Raw genomic sequence first — 14,789 nt, forward strand, 5'->3', positions numbered from 1 at the left:
ATTTTTAATATTCTTCACACTCATGACCCTTGAGGGAAGAAAAACACAATTGAGCTATACTTGAACTAAACAGTAAAACCTTACAAAAAGACAAGGAAGACAAGGAGAAGATAAATCGAGATATATAAAAATCTGTCTCTTCGTGGCTGGAAATTATTATATGCTGCATACAATATATGCTTTTATTTCTTTTATAGGAAGACAAAAAAATAAATATTATAAAATTAATGTAGCAAACTGACAGTTTTTCTAGTAAAGTAAAACAATATTTATTTCGGTCAACCCATAATTTACAAATGGTACTGTCCATTTAAGTTTGTCTTTTCCTCTATGATTTACAATGTATTTTGAAAACATTACTAAGTCTTCCCTGAATCATTTTGAGGTTCTTGCATCTAAGAAATTTTTAAAGCACAGAGAAATTATCACCCACAAATGTTCAAATGGATTCACCAAGCTGGGAATCCTCCATCCTGTCAAAATAGGATGTTTCTTCAAAACACTACTTTCTCAGTATAAAAATATATTTTTCTTCTTCTAAAAACATCCACGTGACAGACATTAAGAGTCTGAACCTACACTCCCACAATAGCCTGTCTCCCCAGTTAAAAAAATACAAATTCTTAGCACCTTAGTGGTTTCATAACTTTTTTTACTGCTCCTTCACAACCTCAGCTTTCTCCAGCTGGGAGGGTTTATTTTCCTATTCTGGTTTGGGTTACTGTCTTACTTTGTTACTTGTGATAGTAGAAAGCTTATCCACCCTTCTACAGCAAGAAAGTATGAACCATTTGAATCAGCTCCTCAATTTCCCCCAAAGATGATAATGCAAACTGAAATGCCCTCTCACATACTTTGCCTTGTAATTGCTACATTATCACACCTTTTCTCCAGTGTTTAGCTTCCAACTGAGATGAAGTGCACTGAGGAAACTGTTCTGCTAAGGCAGCCTGCCTTTGAGGACTTTTCTCACTGCCTGCAGCATAACTCAGACCAGCATGCAGGGCTTTGGATGGAACAGCTCAGCTTTGCCTCTGTAAGGCAACTTGTGGGATAGACACTGACACACCAGAGTCCTTCTGCAGTAATATATAGCTAATAATTGAGGACAAATAGACTGGACATTTTAAAGGTTAAACATATTTTAGTTTCTCCTTCCAGCAACAGCATGCCAGTTGTGAAAATAAAGGTGCTGTTTGAGACGTTTTAAGAGAAGGCTTTGCAATGACTGTTTGAACAGTGGTAAATGCTTCCTGCAAGATGAGCACGTGGAAGAAGTCCACAGATTTTGGAGGTTTTACCTCTTTTACCTCAGTGCCTGCCTCTACCTGCCAGCCACTTACCTAGCTGGAGGTTCATAATACATGTCTTGTTTTTGGGGTTTTTTTTTATTCAAGCTAATAATGAAAAAACTCTCCCTGTCCAAATAACCAAGAAATATATACCTTGTTATGCACCACTGTGCTTCTACTAAGAGTTATGCTTGCTTAAGTCACAGATCATTAAATTTTGCCATGGTATTCATACTTTAACTAAATCAAACGTGCAAATGCAATGACTCCACATGGCATCTTGGGAAATGGACATCAGCAGGCACTCCAAGTTGGCTACATGAGCAATAAAGACACCGTCTGTATTGATCCTCCATCATCTTCTGGAGCTGCACACATCCTTAGTACAGATTGCAGCCAATTGAATGCATCCTGTGCACCTCTCTCCTGGAATCCCTGACTGCCTGCTGTACTAGGAGCTGAAAGCTGATGCCACGTCCTGAGAAGCCACCCCTCACACTGGAAGGTTTTTCACTATATTCTAGCACCAACAGAGAAATCCAGTTCAAATTACTGAAAACAAATCTTTTTCTGCTCAGTTGCTTGAAAGCTCAAAGGACATTGTTGTCTGGGCCCATGCTACACGACAACAACAAAAAACCCCAAATTTTTCCACATTAGGTCCAAAAAGCCACTGTGCAATTGAGGTTCCCCATAGCTGACAAATGCCTAAACCAATCATAGCACCTACTGCTATGACAAAGATAATTACTGCCTTTCTGTCAGTGAAGTGTGTACCCTGCTCTGTATCATATTTAAAATAATCTAATTCCAACTAATTTTCTCCCTCCAAATTGTTTCCAGCTGTACAATTCGGGTTTTTCCTCATATTGTTTTTATTGGATATAGTGCAAGTTCGTAAAGATAGATTTTCCCATAATAAATACACAGATGTTAGAATAATAAACATACAGTCAACCTGATATATGAATATCACTGAGCCTTAACAAACATATAACAAACAACATAAATTGATTTTAAAAAATTGAAAATGAGAACATAAAGTAGCAGAGAAAGAAATGGCAGGAATAAATAAAGGCAAAAAGTGAGCTAGAAATGTACTTACTTTAGCAAACTGTCTGGATTCATTTATGGTTCCCTTTATTGACTTGCTGATAGCACTAAAGCACAACTATGGTTGTAAAGCATTCCTAAGAATGCCGCCTGTCTTCATGTATTGGAAGTTTTCTGCTCACACTGAAAGCCCAGATTTCCAAGTTGGCCAATTCATACCACACTAGACACTACTGTGCTAGATTAATCCATCTTCTTGGACCTAAATATCCATTTTTGGAGAATAATGCGCCTCTCTACTCCTCCCATTTTTGGTAGGAAGTTTTTATGAACATTTGGCATCTCGGTTAAACCATCATCATAGCCCAGAATAAAAATTACTGGATTCAAATCCAGTGGAATCCAAATTTAATTAAGCCTATATATGGCCTGAACCAAGAATAATTTACTGGCTGACAACCCCTCAGCATGTATGATAAGATGCCAACCACTTCTCCATGACTCCATCACTTAGATATTCTTCATGCCCAATTCCCATGTTTTTTCAGGCCTGCAGTTGAAACTTGGGATCGAGAGTGGACTGACAATGTTATCTGTTTCCAGTACAGAATAAACTGTTGTTTATGAGTATCTCTCTCCTTCAGTGAGAGTATTTCTCTCCCTCAGAAGATGTCCCCCTGCATTTCCCAGTCTTCTGTTTGGAATTATCCATCCTCTCCCTGGTTTATGTGTGCATATGTACAAGTGCATGCTTGTAGAGAACTCTGACATTGAAGTTTATGTTCTGATTGTGTTTGCTAAAAGTCTTCTTCACCTGGGGGTTAATAAAATCCATGCACAGATTTTGTTTGTCTCTAAAACTGTAGGGTTTTTCTCCTATCACCCCCCCTTTCTGCCTGGAGAGTGGATCAAATGTTGAGTGAATGGGAAGAGATAGGAAAATTCTTAACGTGTTCTTCTCCTAATCCTTCCCTAGCAAGCTGAGCTGTAACTTCCCTTCAGATGCATCCTTTCAACACACCAGGAAACTACAGATCAAAACAAAGGGTAAGACATTAAAAAAAAAAAAAGCCCAACTTCAGAACTCCCTTGGGTTTGGCCTACTTGTTAGTATTTCCCTGTCAGGTGTCCAGTTTAATGATTTGCCAAATCACTGCTCCAGTGACACAGCCAAATATTGCTAAATCATTATCATTTTCCACATCATAAGTCTGAGAAAGACAGGTAAGGATCACTTTGGATATCTTGACAGATACTACTTTCCAAAACACCAAAAGAGCTCAGTTTTGCCCTGGATTTAGCACTGGTAAGAGTTTTGCCTGTTCATAAGCACTTCAGTTTAAAGGATTTCAGTGGAAAAGGTCAATGCACAAATTATTAGCCAGAATAATCCACTGTCAAAGAACAACAGTATTGTTATTGATTAAGGCTTCATACTACAGAGCCTGCACTGCTTTCTTTTTGGGGGTGGAGTTCTTTGTTTCCAATGCTATTAATGATCTGCAGCTTTTAGAAGTGTGTGACAAATTGTTCTGCCCATCATTTGGGGGAATAGAGACCTAGTGCTGGAGCTGTGTTGTATCAACAACCTGATAGGACCAGAGGCTTTATTCATCCAGATCAGAATGTTAGAAGGGCAATTATCTTTTCAACAGTGATTACTAGTAATAACATTTGATATATATTTTTGTATTAGTTTTAAAAGTTTTAATATTTATTTTTGAATCAATTTGTTTGGGAGGCAATCTTTAAAGAGACTTAAAGCAAGAAGAATGAGTGGAGAGTACAGAAGATTATGTGAGAAGTTGGCATGAAAACTAGGGATGAGCTCAGGAAGGTGACAAATACAAGTATGTACAAGGACAGCATGAGTAAAGTAAGTGTAGGACTGACTTTCTTTGGGGATGACATGACTATGGAAGAGTTCCCAGCTATAAATATATCAAAATAAGCTATGCACACACATTGCTTGGCTAATTCATCCCATGCTACAGCCTTTGTTCATGCTAGTAATTTAGATTTCTCTGTCACTTTTATCTCTGGCTGCTATAAATCTTTCACACCAACGTGAATGCCCCATCATTTCTACAACTGTTATTCCATCCTCTGGACTATTTCAATTGTTTTTAATACAGATTACATATACAGTATTGGTGATGCAGCCCTCATTCACTGAAGTACCTCTTTGAATAAATAACTCCTCACTGAACCATCTTAGAGCTTAGCTACTAAACTGAGGACTAGTCCTGGCACAATAGGATCCCTGGAAATTACAAGGGGGGACACATGTTCCTGTGTCATGACTTCTGGCTTGGTGGTGGGTGGAAGACATGCACAGCTAGAACATAAAGGCACCCAAGAGGTGATGGTAGCAACAATCTGTTGGAGAAACCTCATGTTGGGTGAGTCTGAGTGTTTGCTTTGAATCTTGAAGGGGGAGTGTTGCATCAAAATCGAAGTTAGAACAACCGTAAATCTGTACTTGTCAGTGTAGTGGTAGAGTCTTGGTCAGTGGCTAAAGCATAGGTCCTCTCCTTCCCATGCAGCAAGAGAGTAATTAATATGTTATCACTGCTTACTTTCCCTCCCCACCCTGAGACCTGAATAACTCACCTTCAGTGTTCATCTCCCCAAGGGGTTCTGGGACAAAGTTTTCCTTTGGGGTGAAGTGAAAAACATGCCTGTCTTTTTTTTAGTTTTAGTCATTTCTCCAGTGTGTTCAGGCAGAACCAAATGTGTTTCTGCATCAGACAAGGGTGTGTTTTGTTACACATATGAATATTTATGCTTAGGAGTACCTTGTATCTTTTAAGTAGTTGGGTTTTTAAATAATTGACCATTTTTTACCTTTTTCCCCGTTTCTAGTGTAATAACACTACTTCCTAACCCTATCATTTTCCTAGGTACTGACCGCATCATCTCTGGGTGCTACTGCAGTAATAAAAAAATAAAGACTTGTGGATTATGAGATCCTTTATAGACCTGCAAGGAACTCATCTGGCTCGGCTGGAAGGGGTCGTGTAAACCTTCTGCAACTGTTAGAGTCTCTGTGGTTTCACACCCAACAAATGTCAAAGCAGAACTCAGCTGCAACAGCCAAGTTTCATCTGTGTTTGGGTTAACCCATAAAATAACCCACCAAATTCCACATCAGTCATTTCAGACTTGCAAGAAACCACCCAGGTTCAGTGAAGAGGTCAAGAACCTGGTAAATATTTTGGCAAACATGGCTTGAATACTGGCTCAAGAAACCCTGTTTCCTTCAAACTTTGTATAGTCTGACCAGTCTGATAGCTGGTCCATCCTAATGACAAATAATTTCTGTTCCTTGTAGCTCTCACTTTGTGCAGAAACATTGAGAATTAAAGCACAACTACAACTTGTCCTCTTTAGGCATTTGAACTGCACTCACTTGCAAAGTTTTGGGGATGAAAGGAGTCTCTCTGGTGAAGAGGATTGTTACCCATGAGCACAGTGGTGCAGATGATTCTCAGCTTGAAGAGGAGAGCAGAAGTGATGAAAGCCTTTTCACTGAATAGCTTTGTGATGACACCAACTCTGGTACAACCCTCCAAAGTGGTTCTTCTCAGGCCATAAGGGACCTCACAGAAGGTAAGACAACTCGCTTATCTAAGGTCAGAGCATGTCTGCAAGCTTTGGCAGATGAAAACAGAGCACAAAGAAGTACAGAATGCTTGGCAGATGTATATTTTCTGACAGGAACATAATTCTGGTTGTCAACCGAAAGCAAGCAAAAATAACACCACCCAAGGAGGACCAGACCATGCTTCTAACAGTCAAGACAAGTGACTAGATTTTTTTCTGGTTCATTTAAATTTTAAGGTAGGAGTCAAAAGTTCGGTTAATTCCTGAATATGATGCCTTGAGAATGTAATGTAAAGCTCAGAGTATGACAGATCCACTACAAATGTAAGTCAATTTCCCAATGCCAACAGATTTTTCCCTTGCAACACTTTACTGAACCACTGTGGCCTTAAAGCACCCAGACCTCATCCAGACTCTCAAATTTGGATGTTCTTTCAAAAAATATTTTGTTCCCTTATTGACCCAAACATACCTCAGTTTCTGGCGTTCATTTCACAAGGGTGTCAGAAAAAAACCCTGAAGCCTTGACCACCACTAACAACCAAAGCACCACATGACCAGGTGAGTCAACACCTCTTTGCACAGATGAAATTAAATGTTCTGCCTTTTTTCATACAGGTTTAATGAGATCTTCTGTCTGACCACACTCAGCTGTGTTGGAAGCACAAGGCTCACCCAAACCATTGAATCCAAGAGGTATCACCCAAAGAAAAATGGGACACAAGAAGAATAGACTACAACCCCACTGAGATGGTATCACTTTGAGTGCCCTTGAGAGAGCCACACAGTACAATATGTTATCCCAACCCAGAGCGGCAGACAGGAGAGTGGGCAGCCCTTGGGGGAGAAAGAAAAGGTCAGGAATAAGCTAAGGATACCCAGCTGGGTGATGAGGAAGATAGTGACCTCAGTGCTGGAAAAAAAGTTTACATAATCTCCCCAGTGAAATAATATCAGACATAGGGTAAATGAAAAGGTATTGATTTAACTTCTGACAGCTAACAGCTTGTCAGGCCAAGGCCATGTATTATTTTCTTTGAATGGGTTTCCTGCCTCAAATCACTAGCACTATTTTCTTTTCAGTATGATAGCAACATTAAAATGTATCATTGCCACATATTGGAACAGCAGTGTGGTATGCACAGTACTTCCATCAATTATTTGGGACTCTCCCATTACTTAAGCTTCTGGGAAGTCTGCAGAGGGATTTTTCTGAGCTTTTTGTTCCTTTTTGATTGGCCATAATGAATGTTCACCACGGTTATCATGACAACCTTTACCAAGACAATGGTTGGAAATATTCTTTTCATGGGCTGTAACCTTGGATGGCTGTGCAGGCACTGAGGCCATTGCTGGGTCTGAAGTTGCACAGATATGAGTGACTTCATCTACAGATCACTGGAGACTTCATGTCTCTTGCCAGTTACTTTTCAGTGAGTGGAAACGCACAGTTATTCTGGAAGCATCGCTGTTGAACTCTGAGGGTTATAAATCATTGCAGGACCATAGCAAGAAAGGCAAAAGAAAACCATCCCAAACAGATCCCTACAGCACCGTAGTAGACACCCTTACCTACTCGAAGCTCTTGTCCAAAGACTGTTTTCTCTCCCAGCGCAGAGCAGTTCCACCTCCCGTACCGAAACTGGTACTGGCACTCATTGATTCCCATTTGTGCCCCTTCCCCGATCACAATGATGGCATCAGGGCGGCTCTGGCAGATTGCTCGCTGCCGAGGGGCCAGGCCTGGGATTTTGTTGCAGATTATGTTAGCTCCTAAAGCCACCACAGATGACAATGCTCTGAAGAAAAAAAGGAGAAAGATACGTTACAACCAAATTGAGGTGACCAGGTGCTGCTGTGTGGTTGGGAAGGCGCTGTGCAAAAGGGGAAGGGTTGGAGGTCAAGTTCCTGTAATTATGCCAGCTTGGCACAATGTCTCTGGTCTGGTATAGCAGCCTGGAAATCTTGAAGTAGTTCCTGATCTGATGTGTGCCAGAAAAAAAACCAAAAAATAGAATTTTGGCACTTTTGTTTCCAGTCCTACACAGAGACATCAGCTTGTGAGATGTGGAAAGAAAGACTCATTTAAAATCAGAAAATAGTGATAAGCCATCATCCCCAAATGTCTGAAACTCATGTCTATTTTGAATGCAGGTTCAAACTTAGTATTTTAGTTACTGCAGCCAGTTCATCCACCCCTCATTTGAAACTGTTAAGCACAATTTAGGAAATGACTTGACACCACCAACACTCTTGCCCATTATTATGCTCAGGGTATTGAATGATTAATGAAGTTCACCAGCATAACTGTGCTTTTAGATCTGGCAAACATGGAGCACATAGGAGCGATCCTTAATATGTGCAATCCAGACTAGAAATATTTGCAGTTCTCATTCTTCAAGTATATTTTCAGAATTCATTATGAAGTTTGCATATAACTTGCACCTGCCATATGTTTTCACTTGAGCACATTTATTTTTCATTTTTCAGCTCACTTTTCAACATCTTCACAGGCTCATTTTTCAACATTTTTACAGCTTACATTTTAAATGGTAATATTTTGAAAACAATAGGACAACAATGGGTACACTTTTGGTGGTGCCTCTGGTCACATCTACTGAGTACCTGACAGGCCTGTGTGGAGATGCTTCAGCTGTCTCTGGACAAGCAGACTGACTGCCTCATGATATTACTTCCCACCTTGAACATCAGCCTAAGCCATTCATCTTAGTGTTAAAAATTTCCTACTGGAAATGCTCCCTTGGGGAAACGTTGACTAAACAAAATTAAAGAATTATATATGAATTTGTCAACTTCACCACAAGGTAACTGCAAAATTACTTAAATGCTGCATTTTAATGAAATCAATGTTTAATTTTGTCATTTCAATGAGATACAGTAAAGCCAGAGCAAGGAGGGTGAAATTGGAAGCTCTTCCCTAGCCAAAATGAGAAACTGCTATTTCTGTGGAATGGAAATTCCATGATGACCCACTCTGCTTGTGGGTTTTTATTTATGGTGGCAGAGGGGGGTTATGGGTATAGAAATAGGGCATCACAGAGAGCATGCATGTCCTGTTGTTCTGCCTATTAAACTGAAGTAACAACAAAAGGTAGCTGCAGTCTGAGCACTCTCAGTGTTGGAGCATGAATGCTCAGACCTGCAGCTTTTATTTGTGTTCCTCTGGGTGCTGAGCAACAAAACTGGAGTATCAACTGGAACCAGAGAGTCCCTGAGGTTCATGCAGATTTTGAGCTAAGGGGTTCTTTCTGGCAAAAAGTATTTCTCCACTTTAAAATAAAAATTTTTAAAAATTAAATAGTGATGTCTTTAAATTAGGACTTTCCAAGAGATGTGATCATCTTAAAAAAGTATTATGTTTGATATAGGGATAAGATTCTCTTTATAGTGGTTTATGACCTTTATTCTCTGGCTTCACAAACTAATGAAAATCATAGAGGAAAGTATCAATACTTAATTTTTCTTTTTCTTTAAATCAGATACTTCTCAATATTGAAAAGTGAAAGTGCTATTTTCTTTGAAAGGTCATGGAGCTTTTCTCTCTCTGACTCCATCCACTCTCCACACGATGTAGGATGGACATTCTGAAAATATTGAAGTAAGACACAAGTGAAAGCATTTTTCCTTAATAAATAATGTGTCAAATCCAGCAGCATACACTCTCTGATGATACTAAAATGCTGTGCCCCATTCTTACCCCATCCTCTCCACCTGGCTTTGCCCAGTCCCCTGGGACAGACCAGGTGCCCAAGCATACTGCAAGACCTTCCTACCTGGTAAACCATTTCTATTGCTGCTTCAGACACTGACCCTTCCAGGAAAATCTAACCCTGAGGAAATCTGGGGCTGACTCCTAAGAAAGAGACACGCACAAGGCATTCAAAATTCCATGTGATGCTTGGCACGTGCACAAGACACACAGTTCTGGTCTTGTAGCTGCCTGATGCTCATCAAGTTACTGAGGCTATGCCACCAACTTACTAGCAAAAATTACATCTAAAAATTTGTATGATATATAAATACTTTTTTTAAAAATAAAAAACTGACAAAAACTGTGCAATAACTTCCTGACATCATTTTTTTAAAACTGATGGGCTTCCACAGTTTCCATTAATTATTCTCAAGTTTAGCAGCAAAACCCTACGACTTTCAAAACAAAGGAAAGCAAGAATTGGCCACAACATCTGAATGTATAATTTTCAGTTAAGTTGCTTCCTTCATACACGCCACTGCTGTCTCATAATTAGGTTAAAGGGTATATTCTTTGGTCTCCCGTTGTTTTTGGAGCAGGTCTTGGTCAAAGTATTTTGATATAGTGGGTTGGTTTATTCATCCAGAAAATAAGCATGATAAGCATGATCATATCTGTTTCAGAAGGTATTGTGAGGGTGTCATAATTATTGTGTGCTTGTGAAGTGTATTTTAACAATTAAACTGCAATTATTGGGGGTGGAAGGGGTCTTAGTCTTTCTATTATTACTTCCAGAAACTTTCCCCTCTCTGGCCTGAACTTACCAGCATATTCCCTCAGACTTGTTTAGCCTACTTTTAAATTGTTACAGTGCCAAAAGAAATGCTGAATCATGAAACTGAGGTTTTGGAAAAACTTTTTTTATTAAAGAAATGCACCCAACAGCATTTCAAGCTTCCTCTCCCCTATTTCTTGTGGCATCCCTCAGTTTGTGAATTCATCACACATTCAGAAGGGTTGTGCTGTGCTCCTGCCCCTTGGCAGGTTGAAGGCTACATTATTTTTTTTCAAAGATGGAGATTCTTTCACTTTATAGCTGTCAAAAGGCAGATCCTCCATGCCACATTTTGGCATCTTCTTTCACCTAATCTTTCTTTGTGGTGCAAATTGCATTGATTCTTATCACCAGAAACTCCTGAGTGTGGCACTTTGTTAAGATTTCTGATGCAGTTTATAGTAATTGCAACCATCCTGCACCACAACAGTCTCCAAATGGCTCAGAAAGTTCTGCTGGATCATCCACATGGGCTATCCAATTAAACATCCTCCACATGGCTTATCTGCATAAACAGACTTTGTGGAATAATGGCACATATCCTGAGGAACTGGCATTAGTGTCTGGCATATGAACAGCTTTCACATTTCTTCATGCCTATGCCATTAATCCAAGGGAAACACCAGCACCAAAATTGAGCAATATCTATAAACAGAATTATGCCTAAATGTAAAAAACAACAAGAACCCAAAAAACCACAGGAAAAACCAGAACAACCTAACAGCAACAAACAAACAAACCAAAAAACACACACAAACACAAAAAAAATTGCTTGGTTCTGGGCTTGGATAGGACATTGCAGTTCAAACTTCCATCAAATTAATCCTGATGAACAAAATTTTGGAAGGCTTGGTTTCTGCATAAGAATTCTGAAACATCAGGGTTTTTATCCTTTAAAAAAATAACTAGGATTGTGTCACAGCAAGCAGAAATTCATGGCAGTGGAGACAAGTTTCAGATTATTTTCTGAAATAATGTTTCTTACTTATGCAAAGACAGATGAACCCTGTTATAAAAAGAGAAATTTCTCCCTTCAAATGTATTTCCTGCTACAGTTGTATCTCTTCTGTAGGACCTAAGCAACTCCAGCTTCCCTTTTCACAAAGTGAAATGAAAATTATTAGATTATTATTATTATAATTATTAGATATTCTAATGTCATGTCTAAAAGTAAGATCTTTAAAATACTTCAGAAAATAAACAATAAGGCCACTTGAGTTTTAAAAACTGCTTTTTGGAACAGAAATGTACTCTTCATTCCTTGTTGGCTTGCTTGAGCCCCCATTTTATATTTGCAAAAGCAAGCATTCACTTAACTTGAGCACGAGTCATTTTATGGGTTTCAAGTGTTATCATGTCCTTGCAACTTCTGATTAATTTTAATGTAAGAAGGTCATCATGTGGAACTCTGCAGCAGTTTACAAGTCTTTGCACAGGTGGAAAATATATAAAGTAAATCCTTATAATGAACAGCAGTACAAACACATGAGAAGAAAAAATCTAAATTTCATTCTCATTAAAAGAATCTGAATTTAGATAAAATTATGAAACTGAACTGTCTTCTTATAGATAAAGAGCAGTACCTAACCAATCTTTGGAGTTGTTCCCAAGCTCCTGCACAGGCATAGATGTGTACTGAGATTTCTCCAAGAAGTTTAATATACCATTCTGACAAATACACCCCAAAAGGTGTAAAATAAGAGATTAAACCAACAATACATTGCATGCAGATGAAACACTTCTTCAAGCTTCTTTTAACCTTTCCACTGAAAAACTAAAAATTGCTTTAAAAATTCTCTGCCAATCTACGCTCCCTGGGCAAATTACATTTTATTGGAGCCCAGGACTAGCTTCAAGAACTTCTCCTCCAGCACCCTCCCTCACTTGCATTCCTGGCTGCGCAACAGCACAGCGTGCCCTTCCCACCGAGCCAGTCTCACTGCAAGCCCTTGGGTAGGCAGCTGTAGGGTCACTGTGATCCCACCCCAGCTCTGCTTCTCGATATTCACCTGAAACTGCTGCTGGGCAGGGGATTTGTTTTCAGCAAGGAATGAAGAGATGAACACATGAACCCTATTAATAGCAGGGGAGCTGTGCAGCTTTTTGGCACACTGTACCGCAAACTTGCCCCACCATCTCTGACAAAAAATCCACATAGTGGGTTCTTTGTTAGCAGGAACCACTGAGGTATTTTGTGGTGACACTGCGACACATCTGAAACCCTACACCACTACCAAATGGTTGACTTAATTAAGAATTCCTAAGTAAATATTTTAAATGCGTATCAGTTGTAGAAATTGGCAGGATTGTCCTGGGCTCTGACTGCCATCTGCATATGTTTAGGCTTTCAGTTTTGTTTTCCACCCCGGCTTTGGGAAATCATGGTTCAGCACATGTGTTATTGAAGCAGAAACCCAGTAAGGCTGCGCTGTGCAGCCCTGTGCTGCTCTCCCCACTGCTGCTGCCCCAGACCTGGGGGCTGCACACAGCAGCATGTCCATTCCCACCAAATGGAAGGCAGAGATGTCTTTAAGGAGCTCACCCGAAGAAGTGCCTGATATCCTATGCAGTGTGCTTGCTGGCATGGTCAGGAATGAAAGGGATGGGTGAGTTGAGGGATGACTCACACAAGGGCAGAGCATGCCTTGGGCTAAATGCCTGCTTGAGAGAAGAGTGAGGGCATGGTCCCCATCCCTCTATGCCATAGTGATGGGGGAACACCAGCAAAGCCTTGGATCACATCCTCCCCCACCTGCCAGCTGGGATGGTTGCTATGAAGCCAGCAATGAATCCTTAGGCTTCAGCAGAAGGAAGGGAGACATTGCCTGAGATGCCATTCACAGATCGGCACCAGCAACCAGTGCTAGTCTCCTGCAAGTTCCTACTGTTCACTGAGCAAGAGAATTCTGATTTTAACACACATCTTATTTGCTGTATGACTGGCCCACTGCAATAATTTTTAATAATCTTTCAGTGAGGCAATGTTTGATATGTAACAGCAGGATATCTTGAAGACTGTTACATCTGTAGTTTACCTAAATTCAATGTTTTTACACCAAAGAAAGGCTCATGGAGAGCAGAAATGCCTCACAGGCCTGATGTGTCCTATTGTAATGGCCATACTAGCAAATTTACATTTCCATTTTCATTGGATATTCACTGCCCTCCAGAATTTTCATGGCAAACTACTGTATAATGAGGATTTTCTTTCTTGTCTCAAATCACTTTACTCTAGGGGCATCTTGTTAAATGGTGGAAAACACATCCTGTGGATATAAAAATTTATAAAAATAAAATCGGGTGTTAAAATATCTGAAGGGTGGCAAACAATGATTCCAAAGGAATTTGTGTTTCAAGAAGTATTTGGTTTGCTAAACCAGAGAAAACTGATAGGCCAGTGTGGGAAAGCTGCAGGAAGGCAGCAATTCTAGCATTCTCCTGGGCAATTCATGAAAAGCTGGAATACTCCTGCTTTGGTCTTGTCAGTGATGAATGTGGTGACATACATGGTGTAACTGAACTTATCTGAACAGGCTTAATGAAAATTGGTGTGGGTAAAAAATTATTTGATTCCTTTTACAAACAACTTTATCAGATTTAGAAATCAAGCTGAAATGCTTTTGATTTGCACAGTTTTTTTCTTTTATCTCTATAAACACCATTAGCAGGACCTAGCAGTTCGGTTCTGCAAACTTGCACATGCCTTACCTTGCAGAGTACAAAGCAGCTTCCACCCTCAGTAACAACAAAGTCCATTCCCCAGTGCCAAGATGCCCCTGAAGCACTCACAGCTGGTGTTGATGTCTAGCACTATAATTTGCCTTCCACCCCATTTCTGGTTCCCTTTAGCACTAGAAAGAGCCACACTGGTATCTGACAGGGAGGCAGAGAGCTGTTTGCTGAGCAGCAAACCACCACTGTGGAAAGTTACCTTGCAGAATAACTGGGGTGGGATATTGCAGTTCTCCTGCTATGGAATTCACCTTCTAGATACCAAAGTGGCTGGAAGAGATAACTCACAGATTTTCTGTGTCTGTGCAGATATCATAGAAAAATTAAAATTTCACACTTCTATATGTAAAGTCCACAGTTTTGTCATTTTTTCATATAGTAAATAAGAACAAGCTTTCTCCAATCATATACAACATATATATATATATATGACATTTTCCAAGCTTTATCAATTCCAAACCTTAATTAAACTTAAGTGAAGTGCATATTTTGGCTCTGACCAAAGTTTAGCAGTCTGTTCTATTTGGGAAATAGATTAAGAGGAAGAAAGAAACAGGTA

At 39.7% G+C, this 14,789-nt stretch overlaps 1 protein-coding gene across 3 annotated transcripts in view; it reads right to left on the reverse strand.

Moving 5' to 3' along the window:
- The window catches only part of WNT7B (Wnt family member 7B), a 93,454-nt gene that overhangs the window by 33,570 nt on the left and 45,095 nt on the right, over positions 1-14,789 (reverse strand). For all 3 annotated transcript variants that reach the window (XM_005527000.3, XM_088055461.1, XM_088055462.1), the window contains exon 2: positions 7,524-7,750. In XM_005527000.3, coding sequence (XP_005527057.1) covers positions 7,524-7,750 — 227 coding nt within the window. The remainder of the gene's footprint in view (positions 1-7,523; positions 7,751-14,789) is intronic.

Source organism: Pseudopodoces humilis, chromosome 5, assembly GCF_049639895.1.
Source record: "Pseudopodoces humilis isolate 2021_Gansu_Grassland_sample_001 chromosome 5, ASM4963989v1, whole genome shotgun sequence".
Lineage (NCBI taxonomy): Eukaryota > Metazoa > Chordata > Aves > Passeriformes > Paridae > Pseudopodoces > Pseudopodoces humilis.